The sequence below is a fragment of the Pithys albifrons genome, chromosome 20 (genome assembly GCF_047495875.1).
Source record: "Pithys albifrons albifrons isolate INPA30051 chromosome 20, PitAlb_v1, whole genome shotgun sequence".
Lineage (NCBI taxonomy): Eukaryota > Metazoa > Chordata > Aves > Passeriformes > Thamnophilidae > Pithys > Pithys albifrons.
Window position 1 is genome coordinate 11415444 of NC_092477.1, and position 27588 is coordinate 11443031.

The 27588-nt window shown below is 55.7% G+C and overlaps 3 protein-coding genes across 5 annotated transcripts; 1 reads left to right on the forward strand and 2 right to left on the reverse strand.

The window, feature by feature from the left end:
- Positions 1–227: 227 nt before the first annotated feature.
- On the reverse strand, positions 228–8589 carry PSMD5 (proteasome 26S subunit, non-ATPase 5). Its single transcript, XM_071574558.1, has 10 exons — positions 8402–8589; positions 8140–8284; positions 7551–7664; positions 7056–7184; positions 5733–5842; positions 5080–5222; positions 3638–3829; positions 3349–3458; positions 2755–2895; positions 228–2117 (listed from the first exon to the last, which is right to left on the reverse strand). Exons 1-10 carry the CDS (start codon positions 8581–8583, stop codon positions 1860–1862), a joined length of 1524 nt encoding a protein of 507 aa, XP_071430659.1. The 5' UTR covers positions 8584–8589; the 3' UTR covers positions 228–1859.
- Positions 8590–9173: 584 nt separating this feature from the next.
- On the forward strand, positions 9174–19630 carry CUTA (cutA divalent cation tolerance homolog). The gene is made up of 6 exons (XM_071574589.1): positions 9174–9466; positions 13128–13276; positions 16085–16144; positions 17805–17850; positions 18081–18130; positions 18576–19630. Exons 1-6 carry the CDS (start codon positions 9380–9382, stop codon positions 18676–18678), a joined length of 495 nt encoding a protein of 164 aa, XP_071430690.1. The 5' UTR covers positions 9174–9379; the 3' UTR covers positions 18679–19630.
- Positions 19421–27256, reverse strand: PHF19 (PHD finger protein 19). Of its 3 annotated transcripts, none has more exons than XM_071574586.1 (15): positions 27177–27256; positions 25921–26121; positions 25587–25668; positions 25387–25482; positions 25188–25288; positions 24958–25106; positions 24556–24651; positions 24233–24301; positions 23671–23791; positions 23336–23403; positions 23083–23253; positions 22921–23005; positions 22588–22673; positions 22343–22438; positions 19421–22049 (listed from the first exon to the last, which is right to left on the reverse strand). In XM_071574586.1, exons 2-15 carry the CDS (start codon positions 26110–26112, stop codon positions 21710–21712), a joined length of 1752 nt encoding a protein of 583 aa, XP_071430687.1. In that variant the 5' UTR covers positions 26113–26121; positions 27177–27256; the 3' UTR covers positions 19421–21709. The 3 variants fall into 3 exon arrangements, with proteins under 3 accessions (XP_071430687.1, XP_071430685.1, XP_071430686.1); XM_071574584.1 differs by having other exon boundaries at positions 19421–22052; XM_071574585.1 differs by lacking the exon at positions 27177–27256 and adding an exon at positions 26252–26300 and having other exon boundaries at positions 19421–22052.
- Between the last annotated feature and the right edge of the window lie 332 nt (positions 27257–27588).

Below are 27588 nucleotides of genomic sequence, written 5' to 3' on the forward strand. Positions count from 1 at the left end.
CAAATGAGTAATAAGGAGAAAGTGTGTGATCAATTAATCAATGCTGAGCTCAAAGCTCAATAAAACAAAGCATATGTGCATACATTAAACCCCCCCCGTTTGGCATTGCTGCCTGCTCTAAAATATTGTCTTTGGCAAAGGTACCAAGCAGAGCAGATGCCAAACACTGAGCACACAGAGTGGCCTTCAAAAGCAACAGCTGAAAACACACATGGAAGAGACTCATGAATTGCAGAAAAGGTTTATATATTGATTTCTTTTACTGAGATTTTAGCATATGGCTCATACAGAGCTACCAGCACACAAAGCCACCTAAAACAACAAAGCTGAAGTGCCCCAAACAAGTGCAAACTAAGGACTTCTATACTTTTATTTCCTTTTTAGTGCTTTGATGTTGTTGCTGGAGGCAGGACTCGAAGCTCCCATGGTCTCTGTTCACAGCCAGACACTGGGGTGCATTTCTCACCAGCAGAGTTTTGGGGCACTTTTGGGGTGAAAGCAGCAGCAGTGGCATGGAGGAGGAGGACAAGTGTACATCTTGGATGGTGAGCAGCCAGAACAAACAGGAAGGGTCCTCCCCAGCTGCTCTGAGCCCACCTGCACCCCTTGGCAGCAGTTTGGGGCAGTACCAGCTGCACCTGCAACTCCTACATGCAAGGAGAGTCAGTGCAGGACCAGACCCCCCTGGCAGCACTTCCACAGTTCCACCTGACTGACACATTCCTAAAATAAGCCCCCAAGTACTAATCCCATGGTTTATTATGCTCCCCCAGCTATTTGGTTCTCAATTCCTCAACAAAAACTCTATTAGCCTTTGATATAAAGTACACTGTGGTCTCTGTTTATGGACAAAGACACATCTTGATGCTCTCACACATCTCTAAAAGAACATTCCAGCTTCCTAAGGTGCATTTCCCTCCTCTTGGTTCATTCACACCCTTAAACATAAAAGCTTCATGTTCTTACCCTTATTAAAAAGTCTAACTCAGACAACTAAAATTATATATTTTTAAAAAGAACACTTAAAACATTTTATCTCTGTTAAAAAATAGTGTAAACAAAGATTTGGTTCTGAAATAGCCTTGCAGTGCTGCAGCTCAGGCACCAATCTGAGCCCTGCACTCAGGGGAGACAGAGCTCCAGTTGGGTTTGATCCTCTACATCATTGATTTGTTTTCAGAAGGCCTACAAGGTTGTGGGTTTTTTGAATATCCTCAGCATAAAATGTAAACAATATTTAGGATTATTTATTCAAGCAAGACTCACATCCAGCATGTTGAGAACAGAAGAGAATCCAGTTTGTACTCCCTCATGTGGACAGTGTGGCTTATTCTTAACAACAGCAATCTGACAGACCAGAGGGTGCTCCATGCAAGTGACCTCTTTGGCAGATACAAAAAAAGAGGTTTGGGGTTTTTTTTAAAAAAAGATAAACTATGGCAGCATCTGAGGTTAAAAACCTCAAGGTGTTTTGGTGGGGTTTTTTGTTGGTTTTTTTTTTCAATTAAACTGAAACCTACTGAGAAGACACAACAGAAACTCCAAGCCCAAGAACAATTTAACCAAACACCAATAAATTCTGCCAAGTCAAACACAGCCATAGCTGGGAAGTGCAGGAGTTGGGAAGTGCTTACCTGGGTTGTCTCATGACAGCACACACAGAACTCCTGCCACGACATTTATGGGGAAACATCAATCAAAGAGGCTTTTCGTGACTCATTTCAAATAGAGCCAAAATACCTTCCCATTCCTTTAAGAGACAACCCAAAGACACTCCAGAGTGGAGTCTTGACCCCTGGTACCTCTACACCTGTTTCAGAGCTCTGTTCTGCAGGAGGGGCCCCAAGACACCAGTGCCCTTACTCTGCCCCTTCCACAGCTGTGGTGGAGACTGCCTTGACATAGTAGGGGCCCTCCTGCAGGTAAGCCCTGAGCCTCAGGTAATACTGATTCCCAAAGACCTCTGCAATTGTTTTGGAGTTCACCAGGGCCTTCACCAGTTCGTATTTAGCATCCTTGGAAGCTTTGTCAGGCTCCACAGATCTGTCCACAACGTACTCCACAAACCCTGGGCTGTCCAGCATCAGCTTCTGGGCCCAGGGCTGGTTTGCAATAGCCTGAACAGGAAGAGATGGGGGAGAAGGGAAACATCTCATTTTAAAACCTCACACAGCAGTTACAGATTCACAAACAGATATTCTGAGTTGGGAGGGACCCACAAGGACCATCGAGTCCAACTCTTCAGTCAATGGCCCACACAGGGGATTGAACCCATGACCTTGGTGTTATTACAACCAAGGTTTAACCCACTGAGCTCATCTCAGGGTCACACAGTAGGTTTTTTCAGCAAATAGCCAAGGAATAGGAAAAATTAAATGAGATAATGCACACAGTGGTACCAAATTCAAATCAAGCAGCAGGGCTTAACACTGGAGGGAAGTGCAGCTCTGCTCATCTTCCAGGTTTGAAGGGAATTATCCCAGCAGTGCCTCTGCTCTGGAAGCAGCACCCTGGAGCACACCTGGTGCCTTATTTGCCCCTCTCCAATTTACCAGAAAATCAGCATTACAGACATGACCTCTCTGCTGCCTTATTTAAATGGGGAATGCAAGTGGGGCACAAGGAAAAAGGGCTATTTCTGACCACTTCTGGGCTTCAACAGAGTTTGTGGCATTTTAAAAACTAAATAAACCTGAGACTGAATGGGAACACAATCAATTCACTGCCTGACCTTTCAAGGCAAAAGGCACTTACAGTGAAGACCCGCAGGGCCCCACAGTGGAGGTCAGGGAAGGGCTGAGTGCTGATGCTCCTGAAGAGTTCCAGGGGCTGGCTGGACAGGGATGAGAACCAGGACTCTGTCATCCTTAAAAGGTCTTCTGTCTGCTGCTCTGGCTGCACAAACCACACCCAAAAACCAAAGGGTTTGATGAGGATTATGGAGAGCTTTGAAGTTTTCAGTGTATGTTCAAATGGTTTGCTGTCTAATGTAGAGCTACAGCATCAAACCCACCCCACTGGATCTAAGGAACTCACACAGGGATTGGAGCAGGTGTCAATCCCTTCAAACACAAGAATAGTAACCTGTTTAATCTCATTCCCTTGTCAATGAAGTCCTGATTTAATATTTATAAACATTTCAGAACACCTGGTCTCTTACAAAGCCAAACATCAAGCAAATAAATAAATCAGGGAATTTAAACAGTCAAATCAATGACTTAAAACACTAAAAAGCACCAATTCTACCCAAGCCAGAGGCTGCAAAAGGTCTTCTCACAATTCTTAAGGTGCAGAATAACTTAATTCCTGGTGATTGAAAGGGGAAGAGGCAAGGAGAGCCCAACTCACAGGCAGGTAGAGCAGGGCTGCAATGGCATCCAGGCAGCGCAGCCGCAGCTCCGTGGGGGCATTCCTGGCCTGCTGCCCAATGGTGCTCAACAGGCTTTGAAATCTGCTTCCTTTCAAAAGAAAACCAAAGTGCTGTTAATTAATTCAGCCTCTACAGGAGTACAGACCTACCACTCAGTCACATTATAAATGTATGTATTAGATAAATACATTTTCCAATTCTTTTCTCTGTTACCAAATCAATTCACTGAGGAAGTTTTATGAATTTTTTATAAAAAAAGATACTAACTAGTTTTCTGTAAAACCTGTTTGCCTTCCACATTTGATCCCAGGATTCCCAGTGTGTCCACAGCCACTCCAACCATGGTTGGATCCTGACTTTCTGCCATTTCAAAGACTTTCTCCATGAACACAGGGTATCGCTCACAGATCTGCTGGGGACTGTCCACCACTGCCAGATTCCCAAAGAACTTCACAAATCCTGAGAAAACAACACCAAAACAAAGCACTGAGTGGAGGAACAATAACTTTAGCAATGATAACACTAAATGTGAGATGGTTTTGTTGCTGAACTTGTGTTGTTAGGTCTGAAGAGTGCTGGTAAAAGGCCTTAGAAAAAGACAGAACTAAAGAAAAAGCCAAGATTTGGTCAGTTAACTCACAACCTCCCACTTAACTCACAACCTCCCACTTAACTCACAACCTCCCACTTAACTCACAACCCCCCACTTAACTCACAACCCCCCACTTAACTCACAACCCCCCACTTAACTCACAACCCCCCACTTAACTCACAACCTCCCACTTAACTCACAACCCCCCACTTAACTCACAACCCCCCACTTAACTCACAACCTCCCACTTAACTCACAACCCCCCACTTAACTCACAACCCCCCACTTAACTCACAACCCTCCACTTAACTCACAACCCTCCACTTAACTCACAACCTCCCACTTAACTCACAACCTCCCACTTAACTCACAACCCCCCACTTAACTCACAACCTCCCACTTAACTCACAACCCCCCACTTAACTCACAACCCCCCACTTAACTCACAACCTCCCACTTAACTCACAACCTCCCACTTAACTCACAACCTCCCACTTAACTCACAACCTCCCACTTAACTCACAACCTCCCACTTAACTCACAACCTCCCACTTAACTCACAACCTCCCACTTAACTCACAACCCTCCACTTAACTCACAACCCTCCACTTAACTCACAACCCTCCACTTAACTCACAACCTCCCACTTAACTCACAACCTCCCACTTAACTCACAACCTCCCACTTAACTCACAACCCTCCACTTAACTCACAACCCTCCACTTAACTCACAACCCTCCACTTAACTCACAACCCTCCACTTAACTCACAACCCTCCACTTAACTCACAACCCTCCACTTAACTCACAACCTCCCACTTAACTCACAACCTCCCACTTAACTCACAACCTCCCACTTAACTCACAACCTTCACATTCCTAAAAAAAGGCTGCAATAACACAAACTTCAAAAGGTACAGTACCCACCTGTACTACACCATCAATAAGGAATATTCTTCATGTCTCAGTCTGTCCTTCAGCACTTTATATATCAAACATTTTATATATCCAACCTAATACTCAGAAATTCACAGGAGGTCTGAAAAGAGGCTCCATAATTCAGCCCACTGACAAAAGCAAGGAGAGTAACCCCTGCAGACAAGGAGTGCTGATGTTACCTGGCAAATAGAAGCCTGAGAAAGGATCAGACTCTGCCCCAAGGATGATGTTGGAGATTTTATCAATGACTCCCTGCTGGGCAAGGTACTGGCGCCCCTGTGGGGTGTGGGCCAGAGAGGTCACCATCTCGATGCAGGTGGCTCTGAACAGACACACAGACAGACAGACACACAGACAGACACACAGACAGGTGGTTTGCTTGGTTTGGATGGCTTTGAAGTTCTCAGGGATTAGGGAAAAAATCAAGGTACCTCTAAGACAGAATTCAATCTATAAAGCAAACAAGAAATGAGCCCAACTGCCTGACACTCCCCCAGACTCCTCCAGCCCTTCCTTAAGGTGTAGGAAAGAATTTAAAGTGTTCACACTGCAGCCATTTTTATAATGACAATTAAATTAAAGTAATTACAATTATCACATCATAATGGGGGAAGCTTCATCCTGGCTCTCAAATTAATGCAGAAAGTATTTTACACTCAAGGTGGTTTAAAAAGAGGCAGAAAGTGTTTTACACTCAAGACACTTTAAGAAGAGGCAGATTAAAGTGTTTTCCTGAAAAGGGTTTCCCAAAAAACACACCCAGATGTGTTTAAAGAGTGTTCTTGCAAGACTGGCTGTCAGAGTTGTGACAGGGGTGGCAATCCCAACATACCTGACCAGCACATCTTCTCCAGTGAGCTCCCCAATCAACTCAGAGATCAAGCCACTGTTTGCACAGTAACTCAGGGACTCTGCTGACACTGAGGAAATCTCAACAATTAACTAAATAAAGCAAAAAGAAAGGATGGTTCATACAAACATTCTAAAGGTCACAATTCACAGGAATACATCTTATAAAGCTGACTGACCCCATATATATTAAATAGAGAATTTCATGGGGTTTTCATCATTAAACCAAATGTTTGCCTGAAAGATGTTCCCAAGGAGCCCCAAGTTTTCAGCACATGTTTGGATTTCTATTCACAATCCATTTCTCCTCTGCTGTTCCCATTAAGCTCTAGAATGGCCAGATTGTGTTCCTTCTGCTTCACTGGCACCCTTGGCATCTCTCTTTTCTCTTTGCACAGCTCTTCAGTGTGCAAATCATAGAATGGATTGGGTTGGAAAAGCCCTCTGAGATCATCAAGTCCAACCCTTGGTCCAACTCCAGTCCCTTTACCAGATCATGGCACTCAGTGCCACGGCCAAGCTCAGCTGAAAAACCTCCAGGGATGGGGAATCCACCCCCTCTCTGGGCAGCCCATTCCAATCCCTGAGCACTCTCTCTGCAAAGAAGTTTTTCCTCATCTCCATCTCCAATTTCCCCTGGCAGAGCTTGAGCCCATCGTGCCCCCTTGTCCTATTGCTGAGTGCCTGGGAGAAGAGACCAACCCCATCCCGTCCCCATGGCCCCGCCCCATCCCCATGGCCCCGCCCCATCCCCATGGCCCCGCCCCGCCCCCATGGCCCCGCCCCGCCCCCATGGCCCCGCCCCGCCCCCATGGCCCCGCCCCGTCCTCATGGCCCCGCCCCGTCCCCATGGCCCCGCCCCGCCCCCATGGCCCCATTCCCACTGTCCCCATGTCCCCCTGTCCCCCTGTCCCCCTGTCCCCCTGTCCCCATTCCCCCTGTTCCCATTCCCCATCCCCATGTCCCCATTCCCCATTCCCCCTGTCCCCATTCCCCCTGTCCCCATTCCCCCTGTCCCCATGTCCCCATGTCCCCATTCCCCATGTCTCCCTTCCCCATGTCTCCCTTCCCCATGTCCCCCTGTCCCCATTCTCCATGTCCCCCTGTCCCCATGTCCCCCTGTCCCCCTGTCCCCATTCCCCCTGTCCCCATGTCCCCATGTCCCCATTCCCCATGTCTCCCTTCCCCATGTCCCCCTGTCCCCATTCTCCATGTCCCCCTGTCCCCATTCTCCCTGTCCCCATGTCCCCATGTCCCCATTCCCCATGTCCCCATATCCCCTGTCCCCCTGTCCCCATGTCCCCACCTCATACACTCGGTACCGAACGACGTCACTCGTTGCCATCACGTTCTTCAGGTCACTCAACAAGCTGCTCCCAAACAAAACCTGCAGACCAGCCCCAGTCTGGGCTATCCTGGACAGAGACTTGATGGCCTGCAAGCAAAAAGAGGAGCTTGTTATTAAAAATAAACCATAAAAAAAAATTCCAGTATTATCAGGCTTAGTTGCAACGTTCTTTATTAACTTCTTAATTGGCCTTGCACTGATGAGAGCTGGTTGTGGTTACTGGCATCAGACTCTGATTTATGGGCCACTTTGGCACAACACCCACTGCAATGTGCCAGCTCTGGGGCAGCTTTTTCTGGGTTTAAACCCAGCAATTTCTGGCTTTAAGGCACCTCCACCCTCTGACACCTTGCCAGCCCCATCAGCTCCCTTTCCTCAGGGAAGGGCAGGTGTTTCCCTCCTGGACAGATGGAAACAGAGGTTTGTGCAGGGGAAGAACCAGGCCCAGCTCACCTCCTTGGCCACTGCAATCTTCTCTCCCCCAATGCAGTTTATGATCTGCCTTAACAGCTCAGGGCTGTTGAGAAGTTCTGTGACAGCACCTGGGTCTTCAACAATCCTCCCAACCTGAGCAAACAAGCACAGAAAATACCATTAACAAAAGCTTTGTCCACTGTGAGGACATTCAGGCACTGGGACAGTTTCACACATAGCCAGAATCACCACTTTGGGATCAAACTCCACAGCAGCTGCTTTCAGCTGAGCCTGAACCTCCCACAAGTCCATTCCCAACCACAATCCTGCTATTTTGCATCCTCAATATCAAAAGGTTGCTGCTTTTAACTCTTACAGCACCTGCTGGTGGTTCTGGCCTGGGAAGCTTCAAGCAGGAGTTTCATGTGCAGGTGACTTTTGTCAAGGCAGTTTTCTGCATTAGAACTGACACATCATAAAGCACAAACACACTGCAGAGCAGTGACCCTGAAGGGTGTGAGTGTGGAATTCCTGCCGTGGTGCTTTTATCCCAAATTAGGGAATGCAGCAGCAGGAAGGGAGGAGGCCTGGCCCAGCCTGGCCGCACACAGAGCTGGGTAACCCGCACCTGGGCTATGGAGAGGATCCTCACGGAGTCCTCGGCGTGGCAAAGCCCCTTCTGCAGCTCCTCGCGCAGGTTCTGGATCACGTACAGCGGCTCCAGGGCCTGCAGGAGTCTCTCCAGGACGGACACACACGCCGACACCTGTTCCCTAGGCGGCACGGAGACAAAACCGAGCCCCTGAGTGCGGGACACGCCGCGCCTCCCCCCGCCCCAGGCCCTCAGGAACGGGCAGCGAGCGCGGCCGGGCCGCGGCGGGGCCTCTCACCGGTCAGTGCCGCCGAGGAGGCCGAACAGCGCTGCCAGGTGGTGCTCGCCCAGGCGGGCACGGAGGGCGGAGGGTGGCACGGCCTGCAGGGCGACCCGCAGGGCGCGCAGCTCCTCGAGGGCCGCGTCCGGCCGCGCCGCCCGCTCCAGCAGCGCCGCCGCCATCGCCGCCGCCTCCGCCATGGCCCGCAAGCATCGCGAGAGTTCGCGCCGCCCATAGACACCGCCGGGCGCGGGTATCGCGAGAGCGCCCGGCGGGAGCATCGCGAGATCTGCACCGCCCTTAGCAACGGCGAGGCGGTTGCCAAGGGCGCCTTTGGCGTCCGCCATGATGTAAACAAAGGGCCGCGGGCGGGGCCAGAGCTGGGGGCGGGCCTGGGAGTGAGTCACAGCAGGAACACTGAAGGTACAACAGGAACACAATAAAATTATAACAGGAACCCAATAAAGTTGCAACAGGAACACAACTGAGTCACAACAGGAGCACAATAAAGTTATAGCAGGAACACAGGAGCACAATAAAGTTAACAGGAACACGATAAAGTTTCAGCATGAGCCAGAACAGGCGCTCAGTTTGTCCTTGCAGGAGGTTTTGGGCACGAACAGCAGCGCAGGACTCGGAGCTGCCTGGTGGAGTCTCTCCAAAGAGCGCAGAGTTCTGACAACGTTAATCTGAGACAGTAACTGCGTTATAGGTGGGAAATGCAAAGCCGGAGTGGGCAATGGCCCCGGCGGGGACAGCCCAGGGGTGTGTTTGTCCCCGCCACGCTCGGCCCCACGTTGGGCAGACTGTGCCCCCAAGCAGGGGTGGCAGGAGGGGACGGAGCGCTGTGCCACCCTCTGTCCCTGCCCTGGCTGGGCAGGCAGGCGGGCACCGGGCAGGGAGGAAGAGGAGGAGGAGGAGGAGTCAGAGCTCCCACGGGCAGCCTGCCCAGGCAGCGCTCCCAGCTCGGGCAGAGCAGGTGGAGGGACGAAGGGGATGGGCATGGAGTGGCTGAGCCAGCGCTGGCTGTGCCCACCAGGTGCCCAGGGCAGCCCCCGGCCGGGCAAGGCCACCGTGCTGCTGGTAAGGGGAGCTGTGACACCGGGGTGGGCTTGGGGGGGACAGGGAGGGCATGGGGGGCACAGGGTGGGCATGGGAGGGACAGGGTGGGGACAGGGTGGGCATGGGGGGACAGGGAGGGCATGGCGGGGACAGGGAGGGCATGGTGGGGCCAGGGTGGGCATGTGGGGCACAGGGAGGGCATGGCGGGGACAGGGTGGGCATGGGAGGACAGGGTGGGGACAGGGTGGGCATGTGGGGCACAGGGAGGGCATGGCGGGGACAGGGTGGGCATGGGAGGACAGGGTGGGAACAGGGTGGGCATGGGGGGACAGGGAGGGCATGGGGGGCACAGGGTGGGCATGGGGGGACAGGGAGGGCATGGGGGGCACAGGGTGGGCATGGGGGGACAGGGAGGGCATGGGGGCACAGAGTGGGCATGGGGGGACAGGGAGGGCATGGCGGGGACAGGGTGGGCATGGGAGGACAGGGTGGGGACAGGGTGGGCATGGGGGGACAGGGAGGGCATGGGAGGGACAGGGTGGGGACAGGGTGGGCATGGTGGGGACAGGGAGGGCATGGCGGGGACAGGGTGGGCATGGGAGGACAGGGTGGGGACAGGGTGGGCATGGGGGGACAGGGAGGGCATGGTGGGGACAGGGTGGGCATGGCAGGGACAGGGAGGGCATGGCGGGGACAGGGTGGGCATGGGAGGACAGGGTGGGCATGGCGGGGACAGGGTGGGCATGGGAGGACAGGGTGGGCATGGGGGGACAGGGAGGGCATGGGAGGGACAGGGTGGGGACAGGGTGGGCATGGTGGGGACAGGGAGGGCATGGCGGGGACAGGGTGGGCATGGGAGGACAGGGTGGGGACAGGGTGGGCATGGGGGGACAGGGAGGGCATGGTGGGGACAGGGTGGGCATGGGGGGGACAGGGAGGGCATGGCGGGGACAGGGTGGGCATGGGAGGACAGGGTGGGCATGGCGGGGACAGGGTGGGCATGGGAGGGACAGGGTGGGCATGGGGGGCACAGGGTGAGCATGGCAGGGACAGGATGGGCATGGGGGGGACAGGGTGGGCATGGGGGGGACAGGGTGGGCATGGGAGGGACAGGGAGGGCATGGGAGGGACAGGCTGACCCTCTGGGGACATTGACCTGCACCAGGATGGGCATGGGAAGGACTGGGTGGGCATGGGAGGGACAGGGTGACCCTCTGGGTTTTTTTCCTAATGGAGTCTCATCCAATCTGGGCAGAAAGTCCTTAGGTGGGGATTCTAGAGCTGCTTTTAGTTCAGCAAAGCCAAAACAAACTGCAGAAATCTGAGTCTCTCCCAACTCAGGTCGTTTTGCTGCTCAGTTCCTTTCAGTGAAGTGCTTAAAATCTCACACAAAATCTGATTTGTTCAATATCTTGGCAATCATGAGTGTATTTGGTTTATTAGACAAGAATCCTCAAGTTTCACTCCTTTTCCACCATCCCTTACCAAAAACAATCATTCTGGGGGGAAAAAAGAAGGGAGATGATGTCTTTTATCTTTCTTTTCAGACATAAAATTAGGGGAAACATCCCAAAAACCAAGAGAAGGCTCATATTTGTACTAATACTCAGTCCCAAATGATCCTGGGGATTTATGCACATACATCTCCCACTGGGAGAACAGGTTGGAATTTTTTTTCCTGATTACATTTTAATCTGGAAAAATAGGTACAGCAGCACATCTCTGTTGGGCTTGTACCTCTCTGAGTAGCTCCTGGGAGTTGTTGTATAATATTTGCTAAATGGCTTAGTGGGGAAGAAAGAGCACAAAAGGAGCTGTAAAAATTATTATGAGAAACCTTGTGATAACAAAGAGCATTTCTTCAAATGGACTGGAAAAGAGGAGCCAAGTGAGAGAACACATCAGGCATTTCCCAAATGCAGAGGAGCTCTTGACTTTGTGGTGACAGGAGAGACTTTCAACTCAATTTAAAAAAAAAATGTTGACATTGGTGCTGTAATGGGAGGATTTTCAGAGCACAAAGGAGGGTGGAAATAAGGGAGGAAATAGTTTCTTAGCCTTATAATGGTTTTTTTAACACTGTAGCTGAGCCAGGGCCAGACGCTGTTTGTGTCAAAATGCAGACAAAAGACAAAGGGCAGAGCAGCTGAGACTCTGTGAGACTCTGTGACATGGCCCACCCCTCCTGCTCCCCAGCTCTGCAGAGGAAGCCCCAGCTCCAGCAGCAGCCCTGCTGGGGTAATGAGATATTTGTATGGCTCTGCTGGTGGCGTGTGAGCACGAGCAGAGCGAGGGGCGTGCCAGGAATCGCAGCTCACAGAGCGAGGGGCGTGCCAGGAATCGCAGCTCACACACAGCAAACGCCACTTGTTGCTGCTCCCTGCCAGCCCACGGGAGAGCATTGCTGTGTGTGCAGCCCTGGGGTGTGCCACGGGGATCTCTGCAATTCCCAATTCCACGGGGAATGGCGCATAATTAAGATGAAATGGACTTAAAACCCATCGTGAAGTGTTGCCCTCCCTTGCAGGCTCCAGGGGGGCTCCAGGGGGGCTGTACAGCAGCTGTGGCACAGGAGGGCCCTGAGATCAGCTCAGTTGGTTAAAAAACTTGGTTGTAATAACACCAAGGTCAGGGGTTCAATCCCCTGTGAGGGCCATTGACTCAAGAGTTGGACTCGATGATCCTTGGGGGTCCCTTCCAGCTCAGAATAGTCTGGGATTCTGTGAATTAGAGAAATAATCCTGGGCTGACAGGGCAGGATTGAATTCTCCAGGTGCTCAGGCTGGGGCTGCTCTGAGTGTTCTCCCCTAAACCACACCTGGTTATTGCAGTGCTGAAAGAAGGCTGGAGATGCCCCTTGAGGCAGGGACAGTGTGGATGGGGGATGTTCCAAACTGCAGTGTCTCCCCAGTGTTCTCTGGTGTCTCCCTGCTGTTCTCTGGTGTCTCCCCACTGTTCTCTGGTGTCTCCCCGCTGTTCTCTGGTGTCTTCCCACTGTTCTCTGGTGTCTCCCTGCTGTTCTCTCTGGTGTGTCCCCACTGTTCTCTGATGTCTCCCTGCTGTTCTCTGGTGTCTCCCTGCTGTTCTCTGATGTCTCCCTGTTGTCCTCTCTGGTGTCTCCCCACTGTTCTCTGATGTTTCCCTGCTGTTCTCTCTGGTGTTTTCCTGTTGTTCTCTCTGGTGTTCCCTGCTGTTCTCTGGTGTCTCCCCACTGTTCTCTGGTGTCTCCCCGCTGTTCTCTGGTGTCTCCCCGCTGTTCTCTGGTGTCTCCCCACTGTTCTCTGGTGTCTTCCCACTGTTCTCTGGTGTCTCCCTGCTGTTCTCTCTGGTGTGTCCCCACTGTTCTCTGATGTCTCCCTGCTGTTCTCTGGTGTCTCCCTGCTGTTCTCTGATGTCTCCCTGTTGTCCTCTCTGGTGTCTCCCCACTGTTCTCTGATGTTTCCCTGCTGTTCTCTCTGGTGTTTTCCTGTTGTTCTCTCTGGTGTTCCCTGCTGTTCTCTGGTGTCTCCCCACTGTTCTCTGGTGTCTCCCCGCTGTTCTCTGGTGTCTCCCTGCTGTTCTCTGATGTCTCCCTGCTGTTCTCTGGTGTCTCCCCGCTGTTCTCTGATGTCTCCCTGCTGTTCTCTGGTGTCCCCCCACTGTTCTCTGATGTCTCCCTGCTGTTCTCTGGTGTCTCCCCCAGGTGCTGACACTGGCAGTGCTGCTGTTCCCGGTGCTGAGGGGCCTGGCCCTGCAGCTGCACTCAGCCATCACGGGCACCTCCATGCCAGGCACCCTCTCCCTGGCCCTGCTCAGCTGCCCCAACGAGTCCATCGCCAGAGACATCGCCAGGTACGGAGCTCCCTGCCCTGCCTGGGTGCTGCAGGGGGGCCAGAGCTGCTGCTCAGGGGGCAAAGCTTCCCCTGCCCCTCAGAGCAGCTGTGCCCAGGTGGGCTTGGCATCGCTGGCACAGATTGCCCAGGGAAACTGCCCCACCCTTGGAAGTGTCCCAGGCCAGGCTGGACAGGGCCTGGAGCATCCTGGGCTGGTGGGAGGTGGAGCTGGATGAGACTAAAGGTGCCTTCCAGCCCAAACCAGTCTGGAATTCTCTCACCCAGACCAGTCTGGAATTCTCTGATACCCAAACCAGTCTGGAATTCTCTCACCCAAACCAGTCTGGAATTCTGTGATACCCAAACCAGTCTGGAACTCTCTCACCCAAACCAGTCTGGAATTCTCTGACACCCAAACCAGTCTGGAATTGTCTGACACCCAAACCAGTCTGGAATTGTCTGATACCCAAACCAGTCTGGAATTCTCTGACACCCAAGCCATGCTCCTTTTCACTGTCACTCCCTGTGTATCACAAACCCCCTCACTGGGAGCTGCTCTGTCTCACAGAGAGCTGACAGTTGCCTCTGAAGTCAATGCCATGGTAACATCAAACCAATTCTCAATTTATTCCACTGCCTCTCATTTTCAAAACCCATTTTTAAAGCCATGGCCCTGAATCTCCAGGTCCTCAGACAGATCAAGGCCCAGCCCCTTGTTCTCTGACCTGCTGCAATTCTTCCTCTTCTCTAGAAGAACAGAGAACAAAGTTCCAAGGAGGGGCATTTATAGAGAGGGACAAAGTACATGCCATGAAAATAAGGAAAGATGAAAGGCAATCCACAGCAAACCCTTTTGAGGTCCCACCTGGGATCTGCACTCTGCTCACCACAAACTTCTAATAAATGAGATACTTTGCATGATATTTTGCATGCAGAGTTTTTTTCACACATCTGTCAGTCCCTGACTCAATGGATGGTTTGTTCAGAGCACTGAACTCTGTTGACTGGGAAAGTGTTTTTGATGGACCGTGAAGTTTCCTGCATCACCTCCTGGGCTGTTTTCCCTGCTCCCTGCTGCCTGCCAAGCCCTCCTTCCCCAGCAAAGGGCTCCCAGTCATTCAGGAGCTGACAGGCTCCTGAAAGGCATTTTGTGTCACTTTAAATACTGCAACTGTATTAAGAAATTCAGGTAGAATTATGTCTGCACTGCTTGGTGTCATCTAAAAAAGGAGTGACTGTCCATGGCTGGTGAAAAGAGCCTCAGTTCCTGAAAGTGCCTCATCTAAACAGCTTTGCAAAATTTTCCATTCTTTGTTCCTCATCTTTCAGGCAAGGGAGAGGAAATAAATCACTCCCCATCGCTGAGATATTTGTGCTTTGGTTGTGGTTTTACTGGTGGAGTGATTGTTCCTTTGTTCTGGAGTTTGGATGGAGGGTTGCAGGGATGACACAGGGCTTTACATTCACTTCCCCACACACGTTTTTCCTGTGCTGTTTGTTCTTCCCTGGCATTGCTCAGTGCAGCACTCACCCTGATGCCTCAGTCTGCAAGGAAATTTTCCACTGGTTTTAAGGAAAAGGGGTTCAGGCAGAACAGCTACAGGTAGAATTCAGCCCCTGGAGCCCTCCCGGCCTCTCCCCTTGGTGGTGCTGTGGCCACTGCCCCTCCCTCAGCTCCCCCAACACCCCAGCAGCCTCTCAGCCCCCCCTGCTGCCTCAGATCTGTCCTTATCATTTCCTTTGCTTTTCTGCTGATTAATATTTAATCTGCCTCAATTCAGAGCCTATTGTGAGGCAAGGACAAAGAAACACAGGTGAGGTGCCCAGCCCAAAGCTCTCGTGTATTATGCAGGCATTTTCCACAGATCACATTCCACCTCCTGGAATGTTCCCCATTCCCCTGGTGGCCACTTGTGCCTGCCCAGCTGGCCAGAACAAAGCTCAGGGGCTGAGGCAGGACCTCAGTCCCTTGGGACAGAGCACCCAAACCAAAAGGCTCCTGTGCTAAAGGGCCTGCAAGTTGCAGGCAGCAACCCCAGAGTGATTTGTGCCGTGTGTGGCGGTCCCAGCAGGGCTGTCTCTGCTCCTGCTGCTGCACTTTGTTGCTCTAAAGATTAACTCAAGATGCTCCACAAGGAATAAATGCCTGGAACTGCCTACACATGGTGAGAGCAAACAACCCTTTCTGGCCATGGTTCCCCTGAGCCATGACCATGGCCTTTGTCTTAAATATTAAACATGATCCCAGGAGTTCTCCAGGTCCAGGCACTGGTTCTCCACTGAACTGCTGGAGTGGCCAGATGTTGTGGGATCAGTGGGAAGAGCTGCTTTCCTCCCAGCAAAGAGTTCCTTACAGTTTGTTTGTAGGCTCTTCCAGGTTGTACCATGCCTTGGGTGTAAGGATAAAAAAATTGTCACTTGGTCTGACACAAAAACATTCTGGAGTGAGTTTTGAATTGGAGCAGCAGTTAATTGGAATGGCTTTAATTCTTTGATTTCTGAATCAAGCCCTGCAGTATCTCATAACTCCTGTCTCCTCTGCAGTTCAAGGTCATCCAGAAGTTCAATGCATTGCCAAAGTGGTGCCTGGGGGGTCAGTGTTAGGGAGAGCCAAAGGGGAGGTTTCTGGTGCCCTGAACAAGCTGCCCTTGGGCTGGGGCTGTGAGAAGGGCCAGACGTTGCTGTGGTCACAGAGCACATCATTTGCCCCTTTCTTCTAAAACCCCACCCTGAGATTGCCTCAGTAATCACTGAAGTATCCCTGGACAGGTCTGCAATCACAAACCAGCCCCTGGGCTGGCCCTGACTCCCCTCCTGTCTCCCCCAGGGCCATCATGGATAAGAAGTTGGCTGCCTCTGTGAACATCCTGCCCAAGAGCTCGGCCCTGTAAGTCAGGCTCAGCATTCCCAGGGAGGAGGCCAGGCTGGGCCTGCAGGGAGGGAGCAGGACAGGGACAGCCTGTGGTACCCAGGGAGGGAGCAGGACAGGGACAGCCTGTGGTACCCAGGGAGGGAGCAGGACAGGGACAGCCTGTGGTACCCAGGGAGGGCAGCAGGACAGGGACAGCCTGTGGTACCCAGGGAGGGCAGCAGGACAGGGACAGCCTGTGGTACCCAGGGAGGGAGCAGGACAGGGACAGCCTGTGGTACCCAGGGAGGGAGGACAGGGACAGCCTGTGGTACCCAGGGAGGGCAGCAGGACAAGGACAGCCTGTGGTACCCAGGGAGGGAGGACAGGGGCAGCCTATGGCCCCAGGGAGGGAGGCAGGACATGGACAGCCTGTGGCCCCAGGGAGGGAGGCAGGACAGGGACAGGCTGTGGTACCCAGGGAGGGAGCAGGACAGGGAGAGGCTGTGGTACCCAGGGAGGGAGCAGGACAGGGACAGCCTGTGGTACCCAGGGAGGGAGGACAGGGACAGCCTGTGGTACCCAGGGAGGGAGGACAGGGACAGCCTGTGGTACCCAGGGAGGGAGGCACTTTCCAGGAGGCTGCTTGGTCTGTTTGTTGCTGCAGATGGTGGAGATGAACCTCCCGTGGGGACCATTCATTTCTTGGTTCCTTGGCTACATGGAGATCCAGCAATTTAGGATTTATGGTCTTTGAGGACATGGTGCCTGGTATTAGAGGCTCTAAAAAGAAGCCAAGACAGGAGCCAGAAAAGGCCTTTACAGTATTATTATTATTATTACATTATTACTTCCTTTCAGGAAGGCAGAACAGTGTCTTTGACCTTGGAACACAACCTGCTCTGCAGGTGTCCTCAGTCACCCACACAAAGGGATTGCTCTTGTTAGAGAGATTAAAGAGCAAAGCTCCAAAACAACTTTTTCCTCATAGAAACACTCTGGCCCTGCCAGAAGAGGGGAGCAGATCCCAGCTCAGCCTCCCTACAGGAGGATCCTCACAGTGCACACCCATAGCCCAGCAGAGGCTGCTGAGAGAGGGCAAACCCAGTGGTGCCACCCTAGGCCTTATCCTGCCTTCCCCCCTGAGCTCCAGCAGCCACAGCAGAGTTGCTCCTGCACAGTCCTGGCTGCTCCAGGTTTCTGCTCCAGGGGACACCACAACACCTCTGAGCCCTCCCCATGCAGGAGCCCAGAGCTCAGCTGAGACCCTGCTGGCCTTCTGGCACTGCTTGAAAGGTCAGATCTGACTCAGAAGTGCATCTCCTGTCCTGCAGGGGAAGAGAGGAAGAGAGCAGGATGCTGCCATGCTCAGCCTCCCAGGAACCATCCCCTGCCTGCTGCTCAGAGCAGAGCCGTGGCCACAGACCCCCCCTGGACACCCCAGTCCTGGCAGATTTGCCCTAGCATCCCTCCTGGGCAGCTCTCTGGAGTCTGGCACAGCCAAACGGACTCTGAGCCATAAATTTGGGGTGCTCAGTCATGTGCTTAGCAGTTTTGGGGCCAGCCATGCTCCTTGGGACACTTTGTAAAGAAACAGCCACGTGTAGAAAGCACCAAGCAGGGAAAATGTCCCCTGTGGGGATTGGCATGGCTGGAGACAGACATGTGTTTGCTGATGCTGCTTTTGCTCTGAATTCAGGTATTTCTGGAAAGGGGAACAGGAGGAATCCACTGAGATACTGCTGGTAAGGGATCACTCCCTATATCCTAAAATCCCTGTTGCAAACAGCTCCAGCCAAAGGGGCTACAGGGAGGTTTGGGGAGGGTGGCACCAACCTGCCTGAGGTTTGGGACTCCAAACACCTGTCTGTGGGCACGGCAGTGCTGGATGGGAGCAGTGGAACTGCAGGTGCAGCATCACCTGTCCCCCTGACGCCTCCCTTGGATTCTGTTCTGGTTTTCTTCCTCTCCACAGTTAGTGCAAACAAGGACGTCCAAAATCGGGGAGTTGTCCGACTACGTCAGGTGAGGTTCTGGCTCCAGGGGAGCCCAAGGTAGGCTGTCCCCTCCTGCTCTGGCTTTGGGTTTCCTTGAACCCCTTCCCACCCAGGCTGGGGTGAAGTCCTCCTGCTGTACACCTGTGAGCCAGAAACACCCAGAGATGGCATCAGGAAAACAGGAAAGATTGGCAGAAATACCAGCTGTTGGGCTCCCAGCAGCCCCTCTGTGCTGGGTACGAGGAGGGATCCTCCTCCTCCTCACACGGGTTGTTCCCTGGCAGCCTCCTGGCAGGATTTCCTGCCCTCCCTGAGCACAGCCAGGCCCCAGCAGTTGGCTGCTGCCTGTGGTAAACCCCAGACTCAAAGCAGAATTCCCACATGGCCAAAAGAAGCTGCAGGAGCTTTGAAGTGGGTGGGGAGCGTGGGCAGGGCTGGGCTGTGCTGACTCTGCTCCTCTGCTCCCACTGCAGATCCATCCACCCCTTTGAAATCCCCGAGATCATCAGCCTGCCTATTGACCAAGGAAACCCTCTGCACCTCAAATGGATAGAGGAGAACGTCCCACGGCACTGAGAAGGGCAAAGTGCCCCTCCCTGGTGGGGACACCTGCTGAGCCCTGGGCAGGCAGGAGCTCTGTGCAAGGAGGCAGCTCCTGTCTTCTTGGGTTTGCTGGAACACAGGAGTTGGGGACTGGGAATTCTGTTTGTACTGGGAACATCCCCCTCCCAGCCTGAGCAGAGAGCACCGAGCAGCCCTGAGCTGGTGCAGGCTGAGGGAGGGAAAGGATGAGGCTCATGGGGGCAGGAAAGAGAAACCAAGAGGGAAAATACTCTGAGCTCTGAAAGCAGGAAACTTGTCAGTGCTAACTGTGAAGAAACAGGGGACCAGCAAGGCCCCTGGTCTGGCAGGAAGGAATGGAGCACATGAGCCAGCACCAGCACCCAGACCACCTCTGCACCACACCCAGAGCTGAGCTTTGTTCAGCCCTGTCAGGGCTGCCTGAGCAATGTGCCAGTTTTAGGCTAAGATTAAGTGAATGGGGCCATTTGAGACCTCCCCAATGAGGGCAGCCCCTCTCTCCAAAACCTACCCCTGCAAGGGGTGTCCCTGTCCCCTGCTGGTCCCTCACTCCACACCCCCAGCCCTTCCCATCCTTCTGGTGCTTCCCAGCAGCACCTGACAGGTGAGGACACACCTGACCTGGCACAGAACACAACCCAGCAGCACCATGGTGGGCACTGGGCATCCCCCCAGGAGCACAGACTGGCCTCCAGGGCCCCAGCTCAATAATCCTCACACTACAAAATAACAGTGATGTTAAAAAAAAAAAAGAGAGAGTTTTTAATTGTACATCAGACATACTAATTACAACTTGGGTATATCAAGAGCTGGTTATTACAAGCAGCAACCTGACCTCAGAAATCAGAAGGTGCACAGAGTCGTTATAATCTCTATTACAGCAAATGCAAAATATACTCTGCAACAAAAATACTTTTAAAGGCTCCACATTCAATTCTCTGCAAGAAGCCAGGAGGGAATGAGAGGGAGCAGAGAGGGAGTGGGGAGGAGCCAGGGCCACGTCATGTGGGTGCTGCCATGAGTGTGATGCCCATTGGCACATCCTGCAGGAATGACCCTGGCACAGCTCTTGGCAGCCCCTCAGACAGTCACAGGGGCTCCACAGGCACTGGAGGAAGGGAATTATTTGAAGTGACCCTTTGGTGACAAAGGCAGGACGGGCAGTGATCCAGCAATCCAGGGAAGGGGGTCCTGGCATCAGGTGTCCCAAAGGGATGGCCCCCCCAGGGATGGTGCCCTCTGGATGAGCTGGGATGCAGATCCTGGGGGTGCCAAGGCATGTTTGACCCCCTCAGTCCAGACCACCTCACAGCTGGGAGCTGGACAGAACCTTCTCTCCCCAGCCTGTCCCTGCACCAGGCGCACAGCACTGGGCACACAGCACTGGGCACACAGCACCGGGGGCACAGCACCGGGGGCACAGCACTGGGCACACAGCACCGGGGGCACAGCACTGGGCACACAGCACCGGGGGCACAGCACCGGGGGCACAGCACCGGGGGCACAGCACCGGGGGCACAGCACTGGGCAGCCATCAAGAGGGAGCTACAATGCTCCCACACACAGAGCCAAATATCCAGGCTCCTTCTACAGGCACTGAACCAGTTCCTGCCTGGCCAAAAGCACATCCTGGGCTGCAGAGAAGCTGCACCACAGCACAGGTGTCCCACTCTGTTATCTCAGCAGTAGCTGCAGCAGAAGTTTAAGGACCAGACACCACCTGCTCTCTCATGCCAACTACACTGATGAATTCTAAGCACTTGTTCAGTAAAACAACCTTTTCAACTCACCCTCTGGTCAGCAGATCCCACCAGCACAGGTACAGACAGTGATGGGAGTGCAGGACAGGATCTGCTGATGGAGCAGGACCACCCAGCCCACCCACTCTCCATCCCACAGGACAGTAACACTGGGGTGGAAGACAAAGAGGACAACATCAAAAATATATATATCTCTTAAGAAAAAAAATCTAAAAATATATCTGGTATTAGAATCTTTTTTTAAAAAGCCAGCTGCTTTGCTGCTGCCCAACCTGGCAGTATTGCTCTGTTAAAGAAGGGGGTTGTTCCTTCTCTCCTGCAGACAACTCAACCCCATGTGATCACAAACACACACACTCCACTGCTCTCCAGAGAGGCACTGCTACGACCCCCTCCCATGTCCCCACTGTCCTCTGCAGCATTTTTGGTTTGTCTGCTGGTTTGGCACGTTCAGGATGAAGATTCCTGTGAGAACAAAGGCCTTGGGCTCCAGTCTGAGAAGTGCCCGTGGGGCTTTTAAGGCAAAGGAGGACCTTTTGGTTGGTGTCTTCCAGGATCATGATTGTCAGAACAGGGAAACGAAGCTGGTGCAGCATCACAGGCAGTCCAGGCTGGGAGGTGAGAGCAGCCACCTCCATCTGCTCTGTGGCCATGAAAGCATTTCCCCCTCATTTAAAACAAACCACATTCCTTTGGTGAATGGGTTTGGGATGAGGCAGAAACCCCCCAGAGTCACCCCCATTTCCCACAGGCACAGGGAGGGGCTGTGAAAACACTGGGGTGAGGGGGGGCTTTGCTTTGGCAGCAGGACCCCCTTGAGGCTGGTCTGTAAGGCTGGCACCCAGGGATGAGTCAGGCTTTGCAGGTTGTGGGGTGCCCCCCAAAGCAGCTTCCCCAGCTGTGCCAGGGGGACCCTTCAGGAAGGGCCAGAGCCACTCACTGCCCGTACCACCACCAGGGTGGTGCCTCGGGCTCAGCCAGAGGTTCCACCAGGAGAGTGTGGCTGGGCCTCACTTCCAGCCAGGAGAAAAACTGGCCAAGAAACTAAATACAGTTAAAATTAAAAAAACCAAGAGCATCAGGACTTCAGGTTCCATTGCTGGGCAGCACTGTTGGCACTGCTGGCTCGGGCACTGCTGGCTCTGGTGCTGCCTCCACCTGCAGAGGCTCCAGGGGGACCAGCACCCCTCCTCTGCCTCCCGGGGGGGCTTTCCCATCACCCCCATCTCCTTTGGCTCCAGGAGAGGCTTTGGGGCTGACAGGGCTCAGTAGGGGGTCGTGCCTTCCCACTCCACCAGGTACTGCACCTTGCCCTCCAGCGTCACCCTCCGTGCCAGCACCTGGTACCTCTCCCCGCACACCAGCCGGCCCGCGGCGCCGAAGTAGCTGCTGATGGAGGACTTGAGGTGGGACAGAGAGGAGTCGTCCTCGCTGATGCTCTCGAAGGTGTGGCTGTCGATGCCGTCCTCGGGGCCGCCTGGGGCCTCGCTGCCCTCGGGGGTGCCCACGGCCAGGCGCCCGCCCTCCTCCCTGGCCCTCCTCTTGGCCCCTGCCGAGCCGTACACAGGCGCTGCCAGCTTGCGCTTGCGGCTGCCCACGGTCCTCCTGCTGCCAGGGAGGGACACAGCAGGGGTGAGGACAGCACCCAAAAGGTGCCCCACACCATGCTGGGGATTTGGGGGGCCCAGAAAGGACTGACAGCCCTGAGTTGGCACACCCAGCAAGGCAGCGCTGCTTTGGGACCACCAGTCCGTTTTGGGACACAGCAAGAAAAGGCTCCCTATGTGGGGCATCCCTGTGCCAGGACACAGGGGTGCTGTGGGGGAGGAGGCAGCCCTGAGCCCTCCTGGCTGTGCCACTGGGACTCCTCTGGAAGGGGCAAGGGGCACAGTCCTCACCTGGACTCGTAGGAGAGGCTTGTGGTGGCTGAGCCGGAGGTGCTGGCGGCGTCCGTGGAGTCCACCTCTGACAGGAAAGTCTGTCCTGAGCTGGCACTGTGGATGGGACAGGATGGGATGGGATGCAGTGTCAAACTCAGCCTGGCACAAGTGGCACCCCTGGCCCCTCCATCACCTCCCCAGCCATGCCTGGCACTCAGGTGTTCAAACATTTGCCACCCACACCCCGGTCTGGCCGCACAGACCTTTTCAGGCTCTGGATCTCATCCAGGGTGAAGTCGAAGATGCTGGCCAGGTGGTGGTTGGTGCTCCAGGCAGAGGTGAAGTCACTCTGTGTCACAAAAACAAGCTCCCTTGTCACTGCCTGGCAGGAGGGTGCTGCCTGTGCCCCCTGGCATTGGCACCACCGCGCTCCTGCCCGTGGCCTCACCGCCCCTGGGAATGGGCTTGGCACCGAACGCTTCCCAGGGGAAGGACAGGGACTCAGAGTGGGGAAAACCCAGGGATGGGGCCAGGGATGTTCCAGTCAGCTGCCAAATGCCAGGATGGTCACACAGAGGAGAGGGTGAAGGACTCACGCTGGGAATGGCATCCTCCAGCAGGAACTTGGCCCTCTTGCGCCGCGCCCGCCGCTTCTGCTGCTGGAGCTGCCGCGGCAGGAGGCTGCAAAGAGGGCAGTGAGGAGGGCATGGGCACAGGGCATTGCTGCCCGGGGTGCCCGGGGGAACATGGCCCCTCACCTGTCCTTTTGGTCGCATTTGGGCTTTCCCTTCTTTCTCAGCTCGCAGGAGCCGCCCTCGCCCTCGCCGGGGCCCCTCTCCGGCAGCACCTTGCTAGGGGGGTTCGGTGGGACGCGGATCCGCAGCCGGAAGATGCATTTCTTCTTCTTGATCTCCTTCCCACACAGAAACCTGCAGGGAGGCACCACCCTCAGCCAGGGCAGCACAGCAGTGTCCTGCATGCCCCCTGTGCCCAGCCCTCGCCAGGACTCACCTGCTCTTGTAGCTGTTGAGTGCATTGAGGAGGTGGGTGCCACGCTCCGAGATGGGGGTGCCCGTGAGCTGTGGGGAGAAGGGGGTCAGGCAGGGCTGGGCACCCTCTGGGGTTCTGCAACGTCCAAATGGGTGGGGGAGCCCAAAGCCCGGGTTCTGGCTCCTGCCCAAGGCCAGGAGGGAAGGGCACCAAAGCCCAGAGCCACCAGAGTGTGGCCCCACAGGGACCGACACCATTCCCAGCTCAGGGGCCGACACCATTCCCAGCTCAGGGGCCAGCACCCTCCACCACAGACACTGCCCACTGGGGACACTGCTCTGACACTGTGTTTGTACCTTCCCCAGCTGCAGTGGATCCCAGTGGTGGTTCACGAAGGCCAAAATCTCCTCAAAGTCAAAGTACTTCTTCTTGCTCTGCACACCCAGGTTGTAGAGGGCAAGATGGACAACATCCACCCTGCACAGCCAAGGGGGGCAGAGGGTCAGCAGCCCACCCTCTCCCCACAGGATGGTACCCACCATGATTCCCTGCTCTGCCACTGCCACTCCAGCTTTCAGGTCCTCCCAGAACCCACCACTGGAAGCTGGGATCATTCCCACACCTCACAGGAGAAGCAGCCCAGCCCAGAGGCGCATCCTGGAGGATGCCACAGCCAGGACAGCATCCCTGGAGCTTTGGGGAGGGGAGGAGACACTGCAGATGAGGGGAACCCCAAACAGAATCCTAAGGGTTGGAAGGGACCTTCTACATCATCTTGTTCCAATCTCCTGCCATGGGAAGGGACACCTTCCACTAGACCAGGTCGCTCAGAGCCCCAGAACACTTCCAGGGATCAGCCAGCCCGGTGCCCCATGGCCACCCTGGCACACCCCAAAGCAGCCAGGGCCTGTTTCTTACCATCTCAAGGGCAGGCGCTTGATGTATTCAGGCCCCTGGTTGCACACGGAGCAGAAAAACACATAGAACCTGGAAAAGAGTGGGGAGGGAGAGCACTGAGGGTGGGGACACTCCCACAGCCACGCAGGGCATGGGGTGGGTCAAGGTGGGACAATGACCCAGCTGCCAACAGTGACAGCACAGCCAGGAGTGCAGCTCTGCCTGACAGGGCCAGCTGCCTGCCCAGGGCTGGCTGATCCCTGTCAGTACCAGAGGGATCACGGAGGTACAGCTGGGGATGTGTCTGAGTCTGAATTCCCCCTGGAAGGGCAGGAGGGACATACCTGTCTCCAAACATCATGGGGTCACTCAGGCACTGGGTACAGGCTTCATGGAACCACTGCTGGCAGCCGTAGCACTGCAGCATCTTCAGGTACCACCTGGGAGGGCAGGAGGAAGGTGATGGTGAGGGCAATGTGTGGCAGCCACCAGACTGGCCCCCTCAGCCAGCCAGGGAGAGAGAGCCTGTCCCTAACTTGTATTCCTGCAGCCCCTGAGGTGGGTGCAAACGGTGCCTCTGGAGTGAGCGGAGACCTGGCTGGCAGAGGCAGCATGGGCAGCTCAGCTGTTGGCCCAGGGCAGTGCCCTGCAAGCTGGGGGCTTCTCTCTTGGTGCCAAACATCCCCACCCCGACCCCATCTTCCTGCTCCCCACAGAACCAGTCATGGCAGCAGGAGGGCCCTTACTCTCCAGGGCCCCCACAGTAGCAGTAGCACTGCTGCTGGTTCGTCCGGTGAGGGGAGTCCCACTCCAGCAGCTCAGGGTTGTAGGACAGCACCATCTTCACAGCTTGCAGCGTCCTGGCAATGGCTCCCTTCTTCAGGGCACCCCCTTTCTGTGGGATTGAAGGGCATGGGGTTAGTGTCCTGCTGTGCTGAGGGCAGGTGGCACAGGGAGTCCTGGCAGCCCCACTCACCCGCACAGCCAGGGCAAAGATGCAGCGGCGGCAGAACCACGGCGTGCCCAGCGGGCCCTCGCCACCACTCGCCACCGGGATGTGGCACTGCTGGTGATAACCTGGGGAGGGATTGGTGTCAGTGCCATGGGGCTGGCTGGACCACCCCAGCCCTGGGGGAGACACAGGGCAGAGCCCAGGGCGATGTGCCCACACTCACCCAGCCCACACTTCCCACAGATGAGGATTTCGTTCCTGGGCCCCGACGTCTGCCCCAGGCAGATGCTGCACTTGGGCTCCTCCCCGGGCACACCCGCTGTGGGGCAGGGGGGGCACAGTCAGAGGCACAGCCACGTCCTCATGGTGCTGGGAAGGGTCCCACAGCATGGCAGTGGGAAGGGAGAATGGGGCAACACTTACCATGCTGGATGTCCTTCCAGAGGACCCAATACTTGGAATTGTCCTCAAATGTGACAAGGCAGCTTTGCTTGGAGCCACTCACCTGCAGGAAAGAGCAGAAGAAGCACCATGTGTCAGCTCCCATTCCCTGGTGACTGATCCAGTCTCTCAGGGCTGTGGGAAGTCAGGTTTGAGGTGTGACACCCCAGGGCAGGACATCAACCCAAAATGCCCAGTGGCACACTAGTCTAAGCCAGAACCCCCTGAGCCACAAACTGACCCAGGGACAGCACTGGCTACCATAGCACTGGCATGACTGCAGGTGTTCCTGTTACCCTCTGAGTGCCCACATTACCCTCTTGATCTTGCCAAGGTAGTAGAGCCCGTCGGTCCAGCGGCACAGCACATACTGCCCCTCGGTCAGCCTGACCATGAGCTCCCGGCAGCCGCTGCCCCTCCGCGCCGAGCTGGTGCCCAGTGCCTGCTGGGCACGGCCAGTGGCTGCATACACGTCCTGGATGATGGGGCTGAGCGTGGGAGTCTCCATCAGCAGCGCCTGGAGGGGACACACGCGCTGTCACCTGCCCTTGTGGCACAACACGATGTGCCCATGGCCATCCCCAAGGGTCTTCCCCGGAAGGACCGAGCCTGGGGGTGGTTCAGCCCCACCAGCAGCGGCTCAGGACCTGCAGAACAAGTGTCGAAGTTCCTTTCCATGAAATCCAGGGAGCAGCCAAAATCTGTGAGCAAGAGGGAATTTGGAAATTAACCCCTGACAGCTCCAGCTCCTGCAGCACTGAGCCATTCGGGCAGGCAGCGCTGGGACACCTTTAGGAAGGGGCATGTGAGGGACAAGTTTTAAATTGACTGTGATTTTTAAATCGCGAATTCCAGGCAGTTTCGCGGGCTCGCAAACCACCGGGGCTGCTGTCGGAGCGGGGAAGTGCCAGCACCACCCACAGCGAGCGAACCCAGGCGGCCAAGTGTCACCACCACGAGGTTTGGGGTGCGGGAGGCGAGAGAACCATCCACAGCAGAGCTGCGATCCCAAGGAACGACTGCAAAGGGACTTTTCTCCCCTCTGCGCTCCCGTCGCGGCCACACATGTGGCCTCGTGGCAGCACTCGTGGCCTCTCGCGGCGGATCCCCACGCGCCCCAACCCCGTGCCCGGCCCCGCTATCCATGGGGACTCTCCCGTTCCCGAGACGGTCAGCGGAATCGCGCTCCCGGCACAGCGGCGCCGCACCACGAGCCGCGACTCGTCCCGCCGGGTCCCCGCGCCCCGCCGCTCCCTCCCCGTGGGCTCCCGCCGCTCCTCGCCGCGGACACGTGTGGCATCGCCCACGTCGCTGCCGTGCCGGGCGGGCGGAGGGACGGATGGGCCGCCGGAGCCTCCCGGGCGGGTCCCCCCGTGCCCCGGCGGCACCTGCCGGGGGACCCCGCGGGCAGCTCCGAGCGGCGGCCGCGGCCCCGCCGCCATTGGTTCATTCAAAGGCGGCCGCGGCGCCGTCTGTCTGTCCGCCCATCTGTCTGTCCGCCCGCCCGTCCGTGCATCCGTCCCGCCCGGCGCCCCGCGCTCATCCCGCGCCCGGCCCCGCCGCCGCCCTTACCGCGGGGCCCCGCGGGGCGCTCAGCGGTCGGTCGGGGCGCGGGGCCGGGGGGCTGCGGGGCGCGGCGGGGGCCGGGCGCGGCGCGCCATCTTCCCGCGCTAACCCCGCGCTCCCGCCGGCATTGACGTCCCGGTTATGCAATTAGCGGGGCCGCCCCCGCCGCCTCCCACGGCTCCGGTCCCACCGCAGCGCAGCGCAGCGCAGCGCATCCCCGCGGCACCGCCCGGCACCGCACGGCCCGGCAAATACCGCACGGACTGGCCCGGCAAGCACCGCACGGCCCGGCAAATACCGCACCGACTGGCCCGGCAAGAACCGCACGGCCCGGCAAACACCGCACGGCCCGGCCCGGCAAGAACCGCACGGCCCGGCAAACACCGCACGGCCCGGCCCGGCAAGCATCACACGCCCC

Bases quoted from the DNA above. Each gene is read 5' to 3' on its own strand.
- PHF19 (XM_071574584.1), bottom strand. From the start codon at position 26,112: ATGGAGACTCCCACGCTCAGCCCCATCATCCAGGACGTGTATGCAGCC. The intron at 25,669-25,920 runs GTAATGTGGGCA...TCTTTCCTGCAG, and splicing joins ACCTTGGCAAGATCAAGAGG to GTGAGTGGCTCCAAGCAAAG. The intron at 24,302-24,555 runs GTATGTCCCTCC...ACTCTTTTCCAG, and splicing joins CCCATGATGTTTGGAGACAG to GTTCTATGTGTTTTTCTGCT.
- CUTA (XM_071574589.1), top strand. From the start codon at position 9,380: ATGGGCATGGAGTGGCTGAGCCAGCGCTGGCTGTGCCCACCAGGTGCC. The intron at 9,467-13,127 runs GTAAGGGGAGCT...TGTCTCCCCCAG, and splicing joins GCAAGGCCACCGTGCTGCTG to GTGCTGACACTGGCAGTGCT. The intron at 13,277-16,084 runs GTACGGAGCTCC...TGTCTCCCCCAG, and splicing joins ATCGCCAGAGACATCGCCAG to GGCCATCATGGATAAGAAGT.
- PSMD5 (XM_071574558.1), bottom strand. From the start codon at position 8,583: ATGGCGGAGGCGGCGGCGATGGCGGCGGCGCTGCTGGAGCGGGCGGCG. The intron at 8,285-8,401 runs GTGAGAGGCCCC...CGTGCCGCCTAG, and splicing joins CTCCTCGGCGGCACTGACCG to GGAACAGGTGTCGGCGTGTG. The intron at 3,830-5,079 runs GTAACATCAGCA...TTGTTTTCTCAG, and splicing joins CTCAGGCTTCTATTTGCCAG to GATTTGTGAAGTTCTTTGGG.